The sequence below is a fragment of the Protobothrops mucrosquamatus genome, unplaced genomic scaffold (genome assembly GCF_001527695.2).
Source record: "Protobothrops mucrosquamatus isolate PMUCROS unplaced genomic scaffold, P.Mucros_1.0 scaffold1632, whole genome shotgun sequence".
Classification (NCBI taxonomy): domain Eukaryota; kingdom Metazoa; phylum Chordata; class Lepidosauria; order Squamata; family Viperidae; genus Protobothrops; species Protobothrops mucrosquamatus.
This window is the reverse complement of record NW_015387791.1, coordinates 92,306-112,021: the sequence shown is the minus strand read 5'-3', so window position 1 is coordinate 112,021 and position 19,716 is coordinate 92,306. Positions and strand designations below refer to the sequence as shown.

Below are 19,716 nucleotides of genomic sequence, written 5' to 3'. Positions count from 1 at the left end.
AATATGCAGGAAAATGCACCATAAAGTAGCACAGGGTGGTCCTGTAGACAGAATTATGCTAGGTTGTTAGGGAAAGACCACAGATTACACAAGCTTTAGGAACATGTCTGTTCCCTTTCAAAAACATAAAAACCAGCAATTATCTTTCTATAGCATTAATTAGCATGATCCTCGTGAAAAAGGAAAAATAGTGCTCTTTATATTAGAACAGTTGGCCTGGAAAGAATAGTGTTTCATGAATTACATCCCTACAAGTATTTTAGTAAAAATTCAGTGCCAACTGGCAACCTGAATACAAAAATCTACCAGGTATGCATTGCCTACATTTTAACAACTTCCCATGCTTGTCTGTGCTCATATGTTTAAACAAGGCTATTCAGGGTTTATTAAATGAACCAATTTTCTAGGTTTGCGTGACACTCAATACACATCAAATGAGGGTGCGTGTGTTCATATAACATGAATATGCCCTGAAAATATAGCTACATCCATGCAACATGCTAAGCATCTTCGTCTTTTTTAGCGCCACAGTATGGTATGTAAGTCCAGCATGTGAAATTATTTAATTTAGTATATTTCACAAATGAAAACAATTAAGATTAAAAAAGACTACTCTCATTCTTCCGCTGTTTTGTACATTGACGTTGAAAGCCCAGCCACCGTACAGGCACTCTGTAAAAAATCCACAGGAAGCACTCAAGCAACATCCGGCGGAAATACTTAAGAACCTTTATTTTTAAGAAGCCACGGTTTTTTGTTTTTGGGGGTTTTGTTTTGTTTTAAGCGGGAATACAAAGGCACGTGTCAGGCGCCCGAAAGGTTTTAAGACGAAGGAAATGACGTTAAAAAGAGTATCCGAGTCTCTCCATAAGAATCCGAAACTTTCCTAGAGAGGCAGACTTTCCCGAGAGCTTCTGTGAAGTAGGAGGGGAGAAGGCCAACCACTTCTCGAAAGGCCTTCCGGAGATAGCCGAGAGTTTCCGTTCACATCCGAAGCAGTCACCGGAAGTTGCCGAACTCCCAGAGAAGGCGCTGTTGAGGCCTACTGTGTGAGGAGGTCCTGGGCTAGCAGGCGCCACATTACAACCGTAGCTAGGCCGGACCAGGGGACGTCCTCCTCCCTTCTCCGCAGCTATGTCGGACTTCGACGAGTTCGAGCGGCAGCTAAATGAAAACAAACAGGGTAAGCAAGCGTGGTGGGGGCAAGTAAGTGGCCGGGTCCAAGCTAGAGGGAGAAAAAAGAAGTACGAGGCGGCGGCGGTGCTTCCCTTTCACCGTTGGCCGCTCCGTTCTTCACTCCCCTGGTTTTCGACACCGCCCATCGGCTGCCTTGGAAGGCCCCGTTGAAGAGGAGGGTGGGGGACCCTCGTGCGCCCGGCCGCCTCCTGCTCTTTACCATCCCGCTCTCTCCGCCTAATTTGGCGCGAGTCTGAAGTGGTTCGTGGGGGAGGGGAGGGAAGGAAGGAGGCGAGGCCGCGCGCCCGGGACCATTGGCGGCCGAGTGCGCGGCGTGCGTTTAAAACGAGTGGGGGAGGGGAACGCCGAGGGGGTGGGTGGGAAAGGTGTGTGTGTGGGGGGAAAGCCCTCCGTTTTTCGGGATTGCGGGGGGGGGTTGTCCACAGAGTTGGAGAACGCACGTGGTGCACCCCCTCCCCTTCCTGGAGCCGAGCGGGGATGCGAGGCCGCACTTGGGAGAGGAGGCTCTCCTGCGTTACGGGCGTTCCTGCCAGGGCAGAAGAAAGGCGAATCGGAGAGCTGCAAGTTAGCAAAATCCGCGCTTTCGGCCACTTTCCTCGGGCGCCATGGTGGGAGTGACGCGAGCGGTGAATGGAAGGTGGCTTCCTAGGCCCCGCCAGGAAGCTGCCTCTCTCAGCCTTACTAAAGGCCATGTGGCCTGACAGCTGTTCCAAGGGGATTTCGGATGGGGGCCTTTTCCTTCTCCGAGTTGGAGGCGCCAGAGGTTAAATTATACAGTACAGGTAGTTCTCGACTAACGACCACAATTGAGCCCCAAATTTCCCTAGTTAAGGCAGTTGTTAAATGAGTTGCCTCATTTCATCTTTTTTGCCACAATTAAGTGAATCACTTCAGTTGTGGTCATTAAGCGATTCTGACTTCCCCCGTTGACTGCTAGTCGGAAGATGGCTGGAAAGGTTACAAATGGTGATCACATGACGATGCAACGGTCGTAAGTGTGAAAATTGGTCATATGTCACTTTTTTCAGTGCCATTGAAACTTAGAATGGTCACTAAATGAGTGGTGGTAAGTCGAAGACTACCTGTCTATGCTTCTTCAGAAAACACCGTAGAATAATATCTTGGCAGTAGATGTTTCCTTGTATCAGTCAAAATATTTGGATTAAGCTACAGTACTGTATTCCTGATTTCACTCCCTAGTGACATACCTATTTCTGTTTGGTGGGAATCACAATAATTCACAGACTCCTAGGCCAAATTTGTTATTATCCACTGCCTGGTTGCTAGCATTGAAGCAAAACAGAGGGTGTAGTTCTAAGAATGCAAATTATTCGTGTTCTGCTTTTGAACAGTATAATTCAGAAGCTGCCTCTTTGCTCCCCAGAATGGATTTCCTTTGAAATAAATCTGTTCCACCCTTTCTGAAAGTACAAGCATTCATGGGTTTTCTAAAATTCAGTCCATTTTTTTTAAAACTGGAGACTTTTGGACATCTTGCGTATACCAAATGGAAGCAATGTGGGTCCTTGTTTAAGCTTTCTTGATGGTGAAACTAGGGCATAAGAATGTTTAGCATAATTTGGATTATATGACTAATATATAGAAATAGAAGAGACAGCATGCTGTTTTTTTAAAAAATATTGTTTTATAGATCCTTAGTTAAAACTGAAGCTTCCCTGTTTTCACTTCCATTAGGACTTTCTGCTTTGCATGAGTGTTTTCAACGCAGAAATTTCTGTATTGTATGCCTGTTACCAAAGAATCTTAAAACAGTCCCATTGACCACACAAATAACATTTTGTACTAGTTCTAAAACATTGTTTGTGTCCAGTGCAGCTGCATCAGTCTTCTCCCGTCTCCAGAACAGTTCTTCGTTTGAGATCTATTGTTTTGTATCTAATTCTGTTCCATACCCCTCCTATAGTAGATCTCGTAGTAGTTCAGAACTATTAGAAAGCAGTATTAGTTGAAATAACATCCTGCATTCTTGCAATTATAGCTATTGATATATTTTAGAAGCAGACAGGTATATCATTTGATACCCTTTCCCTCATGCTGTTTTACTTTGTTTTTGTTATGTGGTGTTTGTATCTAAAAGTCTAAAAAATCTGGATAGAATTATGCCCAGATTTTCCTCAGTGTTTTTTTTTAAATAGAAAACAGATTACTTGGTTTTGATTTTTAAAGAAATTAAATTGTTGACACCAAATTTTATTTAGATTACCTCATTTTTTGCTCCTTGAGAATATGTTAGAAAAATATCATGGAAAATAATGTGTGTCTCGAGGTATGCATCAAGGGTTTCCAAATTGGGCCAAACAAACACTCTGCTTGCTAGATTTGGAGATAAACTTTGAGATAGTTTTGTGCCATATTAATGTTGAGAAATTCTGAAACAATTTAATCTATTGTCTCTATTTCTCCTGTTCAATCCATTTGTTGTTGCCATTTTCTAGGGGCAATTAAGATAATCCAGATGATTATACAACAGACATGATCCAATCATGGTATCAGTTTCTTCTTGGCACTGTTTCTTTTCCTTAATGTTCTCCTTTGAAAGCCAAAAAAACCCCACCCGCTCACTGTTTTAGGGAAATGAAATGGGTCGCAACAACCAGAGGAGATATGTTCTCTGTTCGGAAGCAGCAGCTGATGGCTCACTGTGTTCTGTTGCCTTTAGAACGTGATAAAGAGAATCGTCATCGTAAACGCAGCCACAGTCGTTCACGGAGTCGTGACAGGAAACGTCGCAGTCGTAGCCGTGACAGGCGCAACAGGGATCAGCGCAGTGTTTCACGAGATCGCAGGAGGCGCAGGTACAGATCCTCAACAACATTTTTATACTGAGTAGAGAATCTTAGGCAAAACCTCAGAAACATGGATCCTTTTGCCATTCAGAATTATGCAGAATAGTGATTTTTCTGAAAACTGTAAATTTAGAGAAACAGTTTTTGAACATTCTTTGAGACCATAATAATATCTAATAATCCAGATTACTAGAGACCAAAAGTCTATTTTTGTAAAATTGTAATTTTGGCAAATGGAGCTAATTAATTATCATTGGAAATGAATGATTAGTTACCCTGCTGAAACTAAATTTGTTACAAAAGTGTGTTCAGTTATCGCCAAAATGAAAGTAGTTAATGTCAGAGCTATACGAGAGCATGCTGAAATTGCACGTAAGCAGTATCTCCTGTAAATTATCTACTGCATCCTTTGTAGTCTTGCCAACTATTTTGCCTCTGCATATTGGGTGAGTTGGGAAATGAAGAATTTAACAAAGCTTCAGGAGACTAAAAAGAAAGGAGTAGCAGAGAAATGTAATACAATAGAAACTATTAGGTTGTTTTTTGACGTTAAATTTTTGTTTACCATATCTTTTTTGTAAAATGTGGGATTGGAAAGCCTACAAACTGCTTTACAATTATATTTCTGGTTTTCTCCTTGTCTTTAAACTTTTGTTTCCTTGGCCAGCAGGACTATTGCAGTATTTTGCTGTATCTTTATCTTATATATGTGATTGAAACAGCTTTTTCCTTTGAAAACCCTGGAATTTTATTATTGATAATCAAACACTCTTCTTACTGATTAATATCTGGCATCCAGTGTCCTTGGTGATGGATACACATGATATAGGTATTTGTGCCTGGACACTTTTTAAACCCAGTTAGAAATGTCATATGCCACAATAATAAATGAATAAAGTTCTTTCTGGAACTTTTTTTCTTACACTGCTCATTTGCCTACATTGGTTGCACCTCTGCTCACAGTTGCAAGGTTGACAAAGCTATTAAATTAATGTTATTACATTTCTATGAATGTTTTTCTGGGGCTGCTTTAAACCCATTTTGTTTTTGCTTTTCAGATCTCCTCTAAGCCTGTCAGGTCCTCTAAGGTAAGCATTGCCAGTTCTTCCTAGTGCTGCCAAGGACAACAAAAAGCCATAGGAGGCTTCACTAACCCCCCCCCCCCCCTAAAATTAAAGGAAACAATGCAAGAATCAGAATTAATTGTAGGGGTTGTTAAATTAAAAAGATTGATCCTGGATATTACGTGTATAATATCCCAACTGGAATAAGCGTAGACTTGACTAGGAATTCATTTTAATGTTAAGATTACAGTAAAGTATGTTTTTTTTTTCTTCCTACTAATATTTTACTCTTGCTCCCCACTACAGCCGTTCTCCCCGGCATGAGAAGAAGAAGAAAATCCGCAAGTATTGGGATGTCCCTCCTCCAGGTTTTGAGCACATTACACCCATGCAGTATAAAGCTATGCAGGGTAGGCTTCTCTTTAAGTCACCTTGATTCACTCAGTTTTAGAACAGGGATAGGCAGCTTGCATAATTTAAAAATCTGAAGCAAGCAGTTTTGATCTCTCTCTGGTAACAGATTTTTGTCCCTTCCCTGGCAGTTTGAACTTTGGGCAGGTCAGTAATAGAGAGCATGCGTGGCCCTACTCGCTAGTTGCTTCATTGCACATCTACCTTGAGTGGCCTCCCTCAGTATCTCATCTATGTCTCCTCAAAACATGTCTCACCAGTCTCTGTAAGGCTTGCAGTTGAGTTAACATCCATGAATTTGATTATCAATATATTATAACTTTCATTGGTGAAATTCTTTTTATTAATCTTTGGATTTTTGTATCTTGAGTTACAATAATTATAATTGTTGCCCTTCCATCATGCTATAAACAATGCATAAAAATACCATAATGTGATTTTAAAATGGGGGTAATAATTTATTACATTGATAAGCTGCTTGGCTCTTAGCAACTCTGGACAGTTTGTAAATTGTTAAAAACATTTAAAACTAGAAATACAGAAACAATACAAAACAGAAGAACAGAGATAGCAGGCCAAATAAACCTGGATGGGAACAGGGAAAAAGAGGAAAATGACGTCAGTTGTCCTTGCCAAAGGGCTGGTTGAAGAATCATGTCTAATAGAAATGTACCTATGTGCAGAATCCCACAAAGTGCATAGGAGCTAAAGTGCTATATCAAACTGCAAACCCTATTAAATGTCAATTGAAGGCATATCCAGTACTTCCTGCAAGTCATAGCCACAAAATTGTTTGTCTGTGATTTAACAATAAGCATGTTTTTAACTGCTACTTCTGGATTTCATTAACCACAGAGCTTAACCTAAAGATTGTTCTGTGGTTTATGTGACAGAACATCTAGGTTTTATTAATCATAGACCAAATTCATATTTAAATTTGGCTGGTGTTTTTCAGTAGCAGAGCTGTATGATGTTATTAATCTTAAACAAACCACAGGCTGTCATGTCTGTGACTGTGCTGCTTAGAAGGAAGAAGCAGTGAGTATGTGTGAACCAGTTTGATATGATTAAGGTGCTAGCCTGGAAACCATGAAACTCTGGAGTTCTAGTCCCACCTTAGGCATGAAAGCTGGCTGGGTGATTTGGAGTCATTCACTCTCTCAGCCCAGCCCACCTCATAGGGTTGTTGGGAAAATAGGAGGAAGGAGTTGGCTGCCTTGAGTTTCTTATAAAGTAATAAGGTGGGGTAAAAATTAATAAAAAAGGAACACATGATTTTAAAGGCACTGAAAAGGCCTTTAAATGGCATTGAAAAGCCTCAGCCTAGGAGTTCCCCAATTTGACCTTATAACAACTATAAAAATTCATGTTGTGATCAGAATGTTCTGTTTCAACTTGGGAGCATTTTTCCTGTATCTGGTGCATTTTGGGTTGATGATTTACTGGGCATAATGGAAAAAGATAGCTGTGGTCTTTGCTGGTGAATAGATGGTTATTTTTTTACTGAAGAAATAACAAAATTAACACTTTTACATGTTTTGAAAAGTAATTGGATTGCTAGTTCTCTTCATCATTCCATGTATGTTTTTATAACACCTTAATTCTCACTGTTGCTACAGATTATTTTGGGCTCTTCAAAATGTTCTGACTCCAGAATAAGGTATTCTGAGTGTTTTGGAAGTGCTCTTATCTTCAAATTAGACCTATTTTAAACCACTTCTGTAACACACAAAATAGGCCTGTTTTGGGGTTGGCATGTTTCATAATGGTATATTTTGCACATCCTTAATCCTTTGTATTTATGTCACCAATACTTTCCCAATATGTCATGTTTTTATCAGAATCAGAACTGGTAACTTTCACTATACTTTTTCATTTCTAGCTGCAGGACAAATTCCAGCTACAGCCCTACTACCAACCATGACTCCAGATGGGCTGGCAGTAACACCTACACCTGTGCCTGTAGTCGGTAGCCAAATGACGCGACAAGCTCGACGTCTCTATGTTGGCAATATCCCTTTTGGAATCACTGAGGTACTTGTTAGCTTGCGCTGTTATCTCTGCTCAGCATTGAAACTTTTGGCTTGTGCAACAAGTGCTCAATTTCAGTGACACCACCAGAAAAAGCAGCCTGGTTTTTCAAAAATATGGGGGTAAGAATGGAAATGGGAGTGCTCCTCCTACTCAGAGGAATTTCACTTCCAGTCTTATTTTGCAATTATTGGATCAAAAACTACACATTTGACATTTTGCCATTGAATTTGAAGATTTGCAAAGGGAATACTGGAAGTTTAAGTTGGAAGAGCTGACTGAATCTCTAAATGCAGCCATGCTCAAACTGTTGTTATGATCTGGCATCTTAATGACTCAAATTTGATAGATACAAACTTTTCATCAGCGAATCACATGAAATGAATTTTTGCTTTCCCTGAACTGGTACCTTCCAGATATACTGATGGGAATTGTAGCCAGACTGAAAGGAGATTCTAAATATTCCTTCCTATCGGATCATGTCTTATCCCCACACATTTTAGTGTTTGTCTTTAAAAAGAAAACTCTTTGATTTGGGGTTACTGCCATTCACTTTTTTGAGATTGGGTGCAATAGAGACATAACCATCCTTAGTGGTACTGCCAAAATTGGTTAAATGGTGGCTTGAAGCTCTGCTGAGCATACAGAAAAAGCAGCTCAACTGTTTTTCTCTATGTGACACAGATAACAGGATGCTGTTTTCAAAGGACATTTCTTGCTTTTCATTCATTATGAGCCAAAATGACTACATTGAGTCAGTGAGTTGCTCAGTTTAATATAGTATCTTTTCTCGGCATCGTTTAAATTTGTCTTTTACAATTGATACATTTGATCAATGTTGTAGGTCTGAAGAGGTGAATTCTGATTTAGACATCCGGATATGGGAATGGGGCATTATTATTTCATTAAATTTGTTATGGCTGCTACTCCACTAGACCCTGGGCAGCATTATATTTTATTTGCAGTCCTGACTGTAGCTCAGTGGTGCTTATATCTAGTAGAGGGAGATGTATTACAACCTAAATGACCAGAGAAATAAATATGGTTGCTTATTTAATTATCCCTACCAAAAAGAAAAAGAAAGACCAAAGAGTTTTCCATTTCTCTTTAAGTGAATAGTGTATGGGACTGCAATCCTCATAGCTTCACAGTTTGCTACCATCATAGCAGGCAAGTAGGAAATGTTATTTTGTAATCTATTTGTGGTCCAGGTTGCCATTCCAGCTTATATCATACATCTACTCTTTGNCAGGTTTAAAACACTACTGATTTACTCGCACAGATATGATTCTGGAGAAATCAAAGCAAATGCGTAAAATTGTTTCATATAGACTTGTTGAATGTACAAAATATAACATAGGTAGTCCATGTTCATGAGTTCTAAAGTTTGATTATGTATGAGGCTCTATAAGAGCTATTCTCTTTCTATATGTTTTACTGTGATCTTAGGCCACAACTGTGGAGCTTGATGGTGTAAGAGTAATCCAGCCTCTGCATGTTAATAAATTTAATTAAAAGCCTAAATTCAGTTTTTAGAAAAGATTTCCATAGAGTAATGTGATAGTAGGAGAGGAAACATTTACAATAGTAATTTATGCAAATGCTGAAAAACCAGATGGAAAGATATCCATTCTTTTCCAATATATGAAACAGAAAAGCCAGGAGACAGTGGGATTGACCTTTACTGGATGCAAGACATTTTAGAAATAGTAGTGTCTTGCTTATTTGTTCAGTTGACAAATTCAGTAGCATTGTTTTCTAGAATTTGGGACTAATTTGAGCACTCCAATTATGCTGCAAACTTGTTTCATTATTTAATTCTAATTAAAGGCATCTCTTGCTGATGCTACCTTTTGCTGAATGTCTGCATTTAATTGAACAGTAAAACATGGACTTTGTACAAACATGAAAAAAGCTAATATGAAATAGATTGTATGTCATGCATTAATGGACAGGAGATAGAAGTAAAAAGTGGAATGGGTGGCTTGTAGAAATAAACCCGGTATTCCTGCCCTACCAAAAAATAATTTTGTGGACCTTAAAGGTGAAGAAGTTGAATTATTTGGAACCTTAATCTTGATAAACATGAATATGCATTTAAATATGAGTTATCAGCCCCAAGAGAATTGTGAAAAATTTGCAATCTTCTAAAAACTTTCTTAAAATAAAAATGCTAAATGTAGTGGTTATGTGAGGCTTAGATTCCATCTGGCTGAGTTTCTTGAGCTTCTTTGACTTCTAACTTCATATTTTTTGTGTATTTTATCTACTCTAAATGCTTTGTGGACACATGCATAAATCTCCACTTCAGCTCAGGGCATGTCTCCTTGGGTGTACAAAATAATAGCTTCCTTGTTCTATGTATTCTACAATCTTCCAGATTATTGGTGAGAATTTCATTCCTTGTAAATTTTGCAAGATATGTCTACTGCTTCCATAACCGGGCATTGATTATCTAACCTCATATAAGTGTAGAATTTAATTGGAGATGCCTATTTTGCTTCTTGCCCAAGGTTTTAGAGTTCACTTGAAGATGGGTGAGGTGAAAAGTCCTGAGATAAGAATCACAATAGCCATACATTCTATAAGAGACTATGACACCGATTTTCCCATTTGTTTTTTCCTTTTCTTTGTTCCAGTTCCGTTCTGTGGATGAAACTACACAGGCCATGGCTTTTGATGGGATTATTTTCCAGGGACAGTCACTGAAGATCAGACGCCCCCATGATTATCAACCACTTCCTGGCATGTCTGAAAACCCATCAGTTTATGTGCCAGGTGGGTTTATCAGAATTCTGCTGAATAAAGAAGTGCTGGTCATATATAGGGTGGGAAAAATTTAGCAATGTTGTATGCAGTGTATGTATAATTTCATATATTTTCCTGCCATGTCAACCCACTTCCTTATAGGTGTCGTTTCCACAGTGGTCCCAGATTCTGCTCATAAACTGTTCATTGGGGGTCTGCCAAACTATCTTAATGATGATCAGGTCAGTCTGGGTATATTACATAATTCAGGATAACATGGGCAAGTGTTTCATTCTCAATTCTCCTTAAGTTTTAACCAGCTGGGACATGTTTCATACTCAATGTAATCCTTTGCTAATGCCAGTTTAAGTCAGTTAATAGCCAGTTTGAGCTAGTATTTTATGGGAAATCCTCCTCCTGAAATATTTACTAATTTTAATAACCTTTTTACAAAAGCCAGATAAGTCTTTAAAGACTAGTTTTAATTCTTCACGGCTATCATGCTACTATGAAAGCTTGTATTTGGTATGATGACAATTGTTAACATTGTTTCTTCCTTCTCCATCAGGTCAAGGAATTGCTCACTTCCTTTGGACCTCTAAAGGCTTTCAATCTGGTGAAGGACAGTGCCACTGGCCTGTCAAAAGGTTATGCCTTCTGTGAATATGTGGACATCAATGTCACAGACCAGGTAGGTCCAGCCTCCCTTGTTCATCCTCTTTTCATTTTTGCTCTGCAGCGGCCTGCCGGTCTTCCCGTGGGATGAGGGGGGTTCTTTGTCCTTTGAGTAGGTGGGGTGTTTTTTTCTCTCCTCCTCCCCTCTAGGGGGTGCCAGCTTTTCTCTCCTTTACAGCACAGCTGCTGACTTAGCGGCAGACACCATCGAGTTAGTGTTCTGATCACTTCTGCTTTTTGTTCCCCCCAAAAAAACAACAACTCTCCCCGAATGTTAGTCGGAGAAGGCTTCGGCCTTTTTGCGAAGACCCTGGCCGCCGTGCCCGACCGAGAGCCGGTAAGAAGCCCTCCCCTCACCAGTCAGGGAAGAGCCGGGTCCGTAGTGCATTTCACCCATTTCCCTACCCCCCAGTAAATTCTCTGTTCTGCACCCCTAATAACTATGTTTCCTTTCTCCCGCTGTGCTTTCTGTTACAGCGGGGGGAGGAGGAACAGGCCCGTAATCAGCAGACATGCTTGCTGACTCCAGTGGGAGTTGTAAAATGCAAGTATTGACATTTATAGTTTAACAATAAAACAAAGGAAAAGTACCCCAGTTTCCCCTTGCCCCGTTGGAGAGGGGGGACCTGTGGTGGAGAGGAAACACCCCACAATTCCCAATAAGGCTCAGAGCGTGTCGGTGGTAACTTTGCATGCAGAGCATAAGCTCTTGTTTTGGGGTTGATCTCCATCAGGGTTATGCATGTGTTTCTTTGTAATTGAGTGCCATTGTTAGTATGTATGGATACATGTCTTATATTTATATTTATAAATATATTTATAAATATATTTATATATATATATATAATCCCCCACACCTGCTTCCTGTCCCATGCAGTCTTTCTTCCCACATGCTACTTGGGAAGTGTGTGTTTTCCCATGCTCTCTCTTCCCCTCCTTTGGTCTCTGCATCAAGGAGAAAGCTATGAGGTTTTAGCAAAAGCTAAAATCTTGGATGAGATCCAAAATCAGATAGTAAATCTGAGAGTGGACTGGATATTTACCTCTCTAACTTCCTAGGCCACCAACCTCCAAAATGGCTTCACAGATTAAGAAGACAACAATGTTACAAAAAGAGTAACAGTAGCCCCAAGAAAGCATACAAAATACACTTTCTGTGTTATTCCCAGGCCAAAGGGGCCTGTCAAACACCCTAACCTGGGAAAAGAGCCACGGTTTTAGAGTTCACTTGAAGTTGGGTGAGGTAAAAGCTGTATGAATCTCTGAGGGATCCTGTTCTAGAGGGGTAGGTTCAGTAACCAAAAGTTCATTTCCTGGGTTCTGCAAGATGATATTGCTTGACCAGTGGAACCCAAAGCAAGCCAAATCTGATTATAGAGAACTGGTAGACACTATTAAGAGATGGACGGCCCCTCGGATAGGACCTATGCGATGGAGGGCTTTATGGTAATAACTAGCATCTTGAATTGCACCAGGAAGTTTACTGATAATCAGTGCAGCTCATAAAGCAAAGGGGTTTGTTACAGGGGCATAATAACGTCTGCTCCTTATGTCACTGCAAGGTGGACCAATTGTAGCTTCTGATTAATCGTTAAGAGCAGCCTTGTATAGTGCGAATTGTAAGTCTACTCACTAGATAGCCAAGGCATGTATGACTATAAGGAGAGTCTCATGATTCGGAAACAGCTGCATCTGAAGCAAAATCCATACAAAGAACTTCCTGCTTACAGTGGCTACCTGCTCCTTAAACAGGAATTGAAAGTCCAGGAAGACCCCCGTATTGTGCACCGATCCAGAAAGAGATAGTGTGATCCCATTCAGAATCAAAGAACCCTGGAACTGGGAGAGTCCAAGTATCTACAGCTACTCTTGATGGGATTGAGTTTGAGCATGTTCCTCCCCAGACCCTCAAGACACCAGGACAACCTAGCTTGCTTTGTTGAGATGCACAACTGAATATCGTCCATGTAGTAATAGTAGGAGGAGTAAAAGTATTCAACCCAGTGATACCCCACAAATTGCAGGCTTTGAAAAGGCTAACAGGCTTTTCTGATTTTTTAAATATTAAAATATTATATATAATATATTTTATATGAGGAAGCAGTACAGCTTGCTCAAACATCAACTAATTACTTTTGGTTAGATATTAAGATAAATGCCCTAATTGTAAAAATAATTCTACAGAGGCATAGCAACTGCACACCTTGGGACCCAGAAAGCCATAGACGCACCTTATGGATCTTCCTAAGGTTGCCATCAAATTGCTATTTGTAATGCAGTACAAAGACATATTATTGATTACATAGAAAACATTTTCTGATGTAATTTCAGTTACATTTATATTAAATCAAATGCTACCAAAAGTCCCAATTTGACTCTTGCTTCAAGAAATCCTCTGAAGGAGCAAGTATCTGAAAGAGTCTATTAAATAAGGTTTATTTTTAGTGAACCTTATTTTTTTACCAATGATAGATACTTGATTCTTCAGGAGACTTAGACTTTTTTATATACTCCACAGATTCTTAAAATATATAGTTCAAGTTATAACAATTTCATTTTGCCAAGAAGACCTAAAATTTTAACCTGCAAATAGAATGTTGAGCATTTTCTTTGGAAAAGGGACGATCCTGAGGCAGGTGGCATTAAGGGAAAGAGGATTACATCATCTGAATAAATGAACATTACTTTCTGACTAGACAGGTATATAATTGTACCAAATATTGGTAAAATATCAATTTTGAAAATTGTCATTTTTCCCCTCTTGATTCTGTGTCTTATACTCTTACTTTCTCTAGAAACAAATTATTAGACAATTGTCTCTGAGAAAATTAGATGCTGGAAATTTGTGCCCATATGTGTATTTTGAAGTTACACAGTCATAAATACAAATTCTAGATGATAACTTGAAATATTTTGGCCAAGTTGTAGTTTGATATGTATTTTGCTCCATCCCTGGCTGAACCAGCTGTTCATCTACTGGATTCATCTGTGCGGAAAAGGATTAGTAAATTTGCTTGCCAGATTTTTTTTTTAAACTGTGAAATGTGCATTCTTTCATAAACCTCAGTTTCTATGTTGTAGCTGGGAAATTATTTGGCCTCATAATCTTGCTTCTGAAATTGATCTGTGTGGAAAACAAATTCTCAATATTGTAAAACCTGATACTAAATTCTTTATTGGGGCTGGACTGGTTAGATGTAAACTCCCAAAGCATGACAACCTCAAATCAGTGGAATTCTCATTCTGAGAAATACATGGTCTCATCTGCATCCTTTTAGAATTTTCTGTCTTTGTTGGCAACATTTGGCTGAGGCTGAAATCTCACCTTTGCTCTTCTCCTTCATGCAGACAGTCTTGTTGACTCATCTTAATCCCTTCCAACAAGATCTATTTTTAAAAAACATGCTGATTTTCAGGCCCGGCAGGTAAATAACCTAAATGTGGTATTAAATCCAAGAGCAGTGCAGTTCAGGTAGGAATCTGGTTGGGGGGCATAAAAGAAGCTACTTTTTGTGTATGAATGTGTGGATGTGTTTTGGAGCCTGGGGCAGAGGGGCGTGAGGTTGGTGGCTTCAGAGGCTCAAGTTTTGAAGTGTCTGGATTCACTTTTTTTTGCCCTCGCAGGCCATCGCGGGGTTGAACGGCATGCAGTTGGGTGACAAGAAGCTTTTGGTGCAGAGAGCCAGCGTGGGAGCCAAGAATGCTACCCTGGTAAGGAAGGAAAGGGATTGGGATGAGGGAAAAATAGTACCAAAAAACAACCTTTCCAGGATATATTTGCAGGTTCTGTTTCTGAAAGTTAGAAGATTGGTCTTATCAATACTATCAAATGCCAATGGTTGCAGGCATAGGGGAACTACTTGTTTCTTGCCTTGCTTAACGAGAGAGAAGCCATTTCAGGCCAAAGGTTCCCAGGCCCTTTAGATCAGGCATGTCAAACTCGCAACATCACGTGACATCATGCGAACGTATCGCGACTTTTTCCCCATTGCCGGCAATGGGGTGGGCGCAGTTTCGTCATGACGCGTCCAGCCCGCGGGCTGGCAGTTTGACATGCCTGCTTTAGATTATCTTAGAAATAAGTGTGCATGAAGTGGGGAAAATGCTTCAAATTTGGAACCAGCTGTGACTGTTTCATATCACCCTTGGCTTGGCAATATCAAAACATCTTTGGTGGCTCTGGGTTTCAGGCGAAACATAATTCAAATGAGAAAGACAAGGCTGGTGTGTGTTGCCTTCTTTCTCTCCTCCTCTACCCAGAAGCTCCCAGTGCAGCTGTCTTGCTGGCTTGACTGTCCCCATTGTCTTTCCAGCACTTTCACTCCCTCCCTTCAGCTGCTGCCACCAATTTCTGGTTGAGTATTCCAGGAACCTTCATGATAGTCTAAAACACTCTTGTTCAGATGGTGAAGGCTCTTTTTGGTTTTCATAAAGGTCTCTTTAGTGGATAGACTTTATTTTCTGTACTTGTACATGGGAGCGGTAATAATAAAATGTTTACATCAGGGCTTTTCAACCTTTTCACCGACTGTACCACTTTTAGGATATGGCAATATTCAAGTACCACCTAGCAAGGTGTCAAAAACTTGATGACCAAAAAAACCAAAAAAACTGTTCAAAGTTGCAATTGCACTGAAATGACTTATGACAATTTTTCACACTTATGACCATTGCAGCATGCTCAGGGTTATGTGATTTATATTTGGATGCTTCGCAACTGATTCATATTTATGATGGTCACAGTGTTCCAGGGTCATGTGATCCCCTTTTGCAACCTTTTGACAAGCAAAGTCAATGGCAGGGCTGCTGGTGGCCAAGCGCTAAGGCGGGACTTCCCTCCCTCCCGCTTTCTCATGCCCATCTCCTTCTGAAGGAAGATTTTGAACCCCCCCCCCCCATATTTTCCTTCTTCCATATATTCATCAAACAAGGAAAAGCCTCCAGAGACAGAAAAGACAAGCTGCTGAGTGAACTAACTTAAAAGGCACATTCCCCTTTAAGAATTAGCTACTGGCTAGAAAGGAAAGTTAAGGAGCGGAGCTGGCACTTAAGGAAGAAAAAAAATGTAAGTACTAACTAAGGCAGCCTCCCCAAATGGCTCCATTCATAAGTAAAGGAATGCTACAGGCAAAATCCATTCAGGAAAAAAATACTTCAAAATCCCTTGTAGCAAACTTACAGCTAACAATAGCAGAGCAATAGAAGCTAACAGGAGACATCAGCCATCAGCCAAATAGAAATTGCCAAACACTCCTTAAGAACACAAAGCCCTCATTGCACAAATCCCAGAACTTCAAAGTCACAAAAGCACATAAGAATCCTTCCACTCTCCATCTCCCTCCCTGTCTCACCTCCAGCTGATGCTACCTTTCTTCATTCCTCGTGGAGGGCAACCCCTCCCCTGCTGCATTTCTTGCCTGTTTGTTGCTGCCAGCACAGGTGGCTGCCACAGAAGTTGTAGATCGGCTCATGGCCGGCCTGCTTGATCTCCTCTCCTTTCCTCTCCCCCCCCCACCCTGCTCCTTCCCCTTCAGTGCAGCTAGAGCTGACTCCACCTCCACCTCCACCCAGGGCTGCCTCTTTTTTCTCCCTCTCCCACCCAAACTGCCTCCTTTTATAGCCTCTCCTGTCTCCGCCCCTCCTCCTCCTCCTTTCTCATGGGGGAGGGTGAGCCAGAAGTGAGCCTGGGGCCTTTGCCTCACCCCAGCCACTCTGCAGCTCCAGAGGACTCTCTCACAGTAAGTCCTTGCCTGCGCTGGCTCTTTCCCTCCCCCACTACACTTGGCTAGGCAGGGCTGCGTACCACCTGCCACTCGTTAATGTACCACAAGTGGTACGTGTACCACAGGTTGAAAAGCCCTGGTTTACATCACATTTATTTCTGAATTCAGTTCTTATTTTTATATTAAACCTATCTAGCCAGATATGCAATGGACCCAGGATAATTTGAAACCAAAAATGAAATGTTAATATTGTCATTATAAAGACATTGCTGGTATGATCAGCTAATGCATTGAAGCCATATATTAGAAGAATAGGGCATCATGCTGATTTCTGGTGATCTGAAAAACCAGTTTCCAAAGTAACCAGTACCCAAAGAATTACAGTATAGCCAAAAGTTATTACATTTTTGAGAATCAGAAATGATTATTTCTGCTTTGCTTATTTTTGCTGGTCATAAGAAACATAAACTAGCTATTTCGTTGACAAAGAAGTAACACTTTTCAGAGTTTCAGATTTTGGGACTTGGTTTTAAAATAGAATTAGTAGGAGCTGTTTGGTATGTTTGAGATTGAAAAAACAGCTACTCTGAATTCTTCCAGAAAATAAAATCAGAGCTTGTAAAGAAAGAATACAGAATGTTTGAGTCAGTTTGGGATTGCCAGTTTAAATGGTTGTATTGTTGAATTCCTCTGTGGCTTTGTCTCTCCTCTCTTGCTGCCCCTCCAGAGTACAATAAACCAGACCCCAGTGACCCTGCAGGTACCGGGTCTAATGAGTTCACAAGTACAGATGGGCGGTCATCCAACTGAGGTGCTGTGCCTCATGAATATGGTATTACCTGAGGAGCTCCTGGATGATGAGGAATATGAAGAGATAGTTGAAGATGTCCGTGATGAGTGTAGCAAATATGGTGTTGTCAAATCCATTGAAATCCCCCGGCCTGTTGATGGAGTTGAGGTGCCTGGCTGTGGAAAGGTACTTAATGGTTGTAGGGTTGGCAGGATGGGATGGTGTTTTAGAAGGAAATGAAGACGCTATTGCTCTGTTAACATAGAATGCTTCTGTCCTTAAGTATTTATTTGGCTCCGTGAGCTCTAAGGTATATGTGGGATATAGAAGTGCTCAATCGGATGGCTCTGCTCTAAAACACAAACTTATCCACTAAGGAATGAAGAGGTTGAATCATGGGAATCCAAATTAGGATTTCATTAAGTGTGGCTTGGTGTCCAAGAATTGCTTTGTTTTTTGCCTTTGTAGAAACTTCTGGTATCCCATCTCTAAAGTAAATTGAAAAGGTAGTGGCGTTTTTGTAAAGTAAACCATTTGGTTGCAGACTGGGTATCAAAAGTGGCTTTTATTTTGAAAAAAACAACTGGACTGATTTTTTTTTGGGGGGGGGAGAAAAAAACAAAACGTTTTGCTTCCTATCCTGGAAGCTTCATCAGTTGTATTGGATCTTCACTAGGCCAGGGGTGGGGAACCCTGGCTCTTTTATGACTTGTGGACTCCCAGAATTCCTGAGCCAGCATGGATAGGTCAGGAATTCTGGGAGTTGAATCCACAAGTCAAAAAAGGGCCAGGGTTCCCCACCCCTGTACTAGGCACATCAGAACCTGCTTAGTTGTTAAAGATTGGCTAAGTGCTATCTGTTTTAAATCAGCCAGTGTAAAACTGGGTAGCTTTAAGAATAGTAAGGTGGTGATCAGTTCATAAAAGCAGCTATCTACAAATTTAGTATGGTAAGTAAATTAGATTAGATGCATGGATGAAACATTTCATGAGACTCAAATTACAATAGAGGTACAGTTGCTTCAGTTTATTTTCCTACTTGCATTCTGGACCAGATTTGAATCCTTTAATTGTCAAGTTTTTTAAAATGTACCACTAATTGTCTTCTCTTTTGTCCCCTCGTTCTTTTTGTAGATATTTGTGGAGTTCACATCTGTCTTTGACTGTCAGAAGGCCATGCAAGGCCTCACTGGACGCAAGTTTGCAAACCGGGTCGTTGTGACCAAGTACTGCGATCCTGACTCCTATCATCGCCGAGACTTCTGGTAGCCCAGCCCTTGAAACAGCCTTGAGGGCATTTTGTGGAGGCAGGGGCAACTCGCTGGCCAGAGAGGCTCCTTTAGCAGCATAGCCTGTTTATATTTTATGGCCAAAATCTGTATTTCCCCCTCCCCTTTCCATTTATCCTCCCAGTTCCTTTCTTTTCTAAACCTACCATCAGCCCACCCACCCATGCCCCCACTGGTTTCCCAATGATGGTTACTCTGTAGTAGAAGTGTTGTCTCTTATCCCATATTTTCCCTCTCTCCTTTCTCTGTGATGTTTCAGATTTTTTGCTAAAAGGAGTTTTGCTGTCAAAACAGTGGGCCTGTTTTTGTTGTATTTTCCTTTCTTCTACGCTGTGTGTATGGACAACTATTTCTCTAGTGTTGTCTCTCATAATTAAAACTTTTTTTCCCAATTCTCTGGTGTCATTGGGGCGACTTGCTCAATTTTAAATCCCTTATGGTAAACTAAGATGGTTTAACATGCTTTTCAAAGGGAAATTTATCAAAGATGCTCACAGTATCAAAACCTATCAGTAACGTACAGGTAATCCTTACTTAATGATGATAATTGGGATTGGAATTTGTCGGTAAATGTTGTAAAATGCAGTGTCACCTGACTGCCACTTAGTTCTGGCATTTCTGTTAGCTGGCATTACGTGCAACAGCATGTGATCACCATTTGCAACTTCTTGCTGGGTTCCCCATTGACTTTGTCAGAAGCTGGCAATATACTCTAAGACAGGGCTTTTCAACCAGTGGTACGGGTACCACCTGTGGTACATTGGCACCTGGCAGGTGGTACGCGACCATCCTAGAAAAGTGGTAGCGGGGGAGGGGAATGAGCTGAACCGGTGGCAGCACCACACAAGCCTGAGTGAGAGATAGCTGGAGCTGCAGGGCTGTTAGGGCTCAGCGGAAGTGCCAGGATCAGCGCTTCTTCGGGACTGTCAGGGCTCAGTGGAAGCACCAGGATCAGCGCCAGGCTTCAGCTGGAGCTTGGCG

At 40.8% G+C, this 19,716-nt stretch overlaps 1 protein-coding gene across 1 annotated transcript; it reads left to right on the top strand.

Annotated features, from left to right (window-relative positions):
* The first annotated feature begins 958 nt into the window (after positions 1-958).
* On the top strand, positions 959-19,118 carry LOC107293479 (splicing factor U2AF 65 kDa subunit). Its single transcript, XM_015822633.2, has 11 exons — positions 959-1,183; positions 3,878-4,013; positions 5,063-5,092; positions 5,375-5,478; positions 7,362-7,513; positions 10,150-10,288; positions 10,421-10,500; positions 10,827-10,949; positions 14,558-14,644; positions 17,384-17,632; positions 18,581-19,118. The coding sequence occupies exons 1-11, from the start codon at positions 1,135-1,137 to the stop codon at positions 18,713-18,715; spliced, it is 1,284 nt and encodes a 427-aa protein (XP_015678119.1). The 5' UTR covers positions 959-1,134; the 3' UTR covers positions 18,716-19,118.
* Positions 19,119-19,716: the final 598 nt, after the last annotated feature.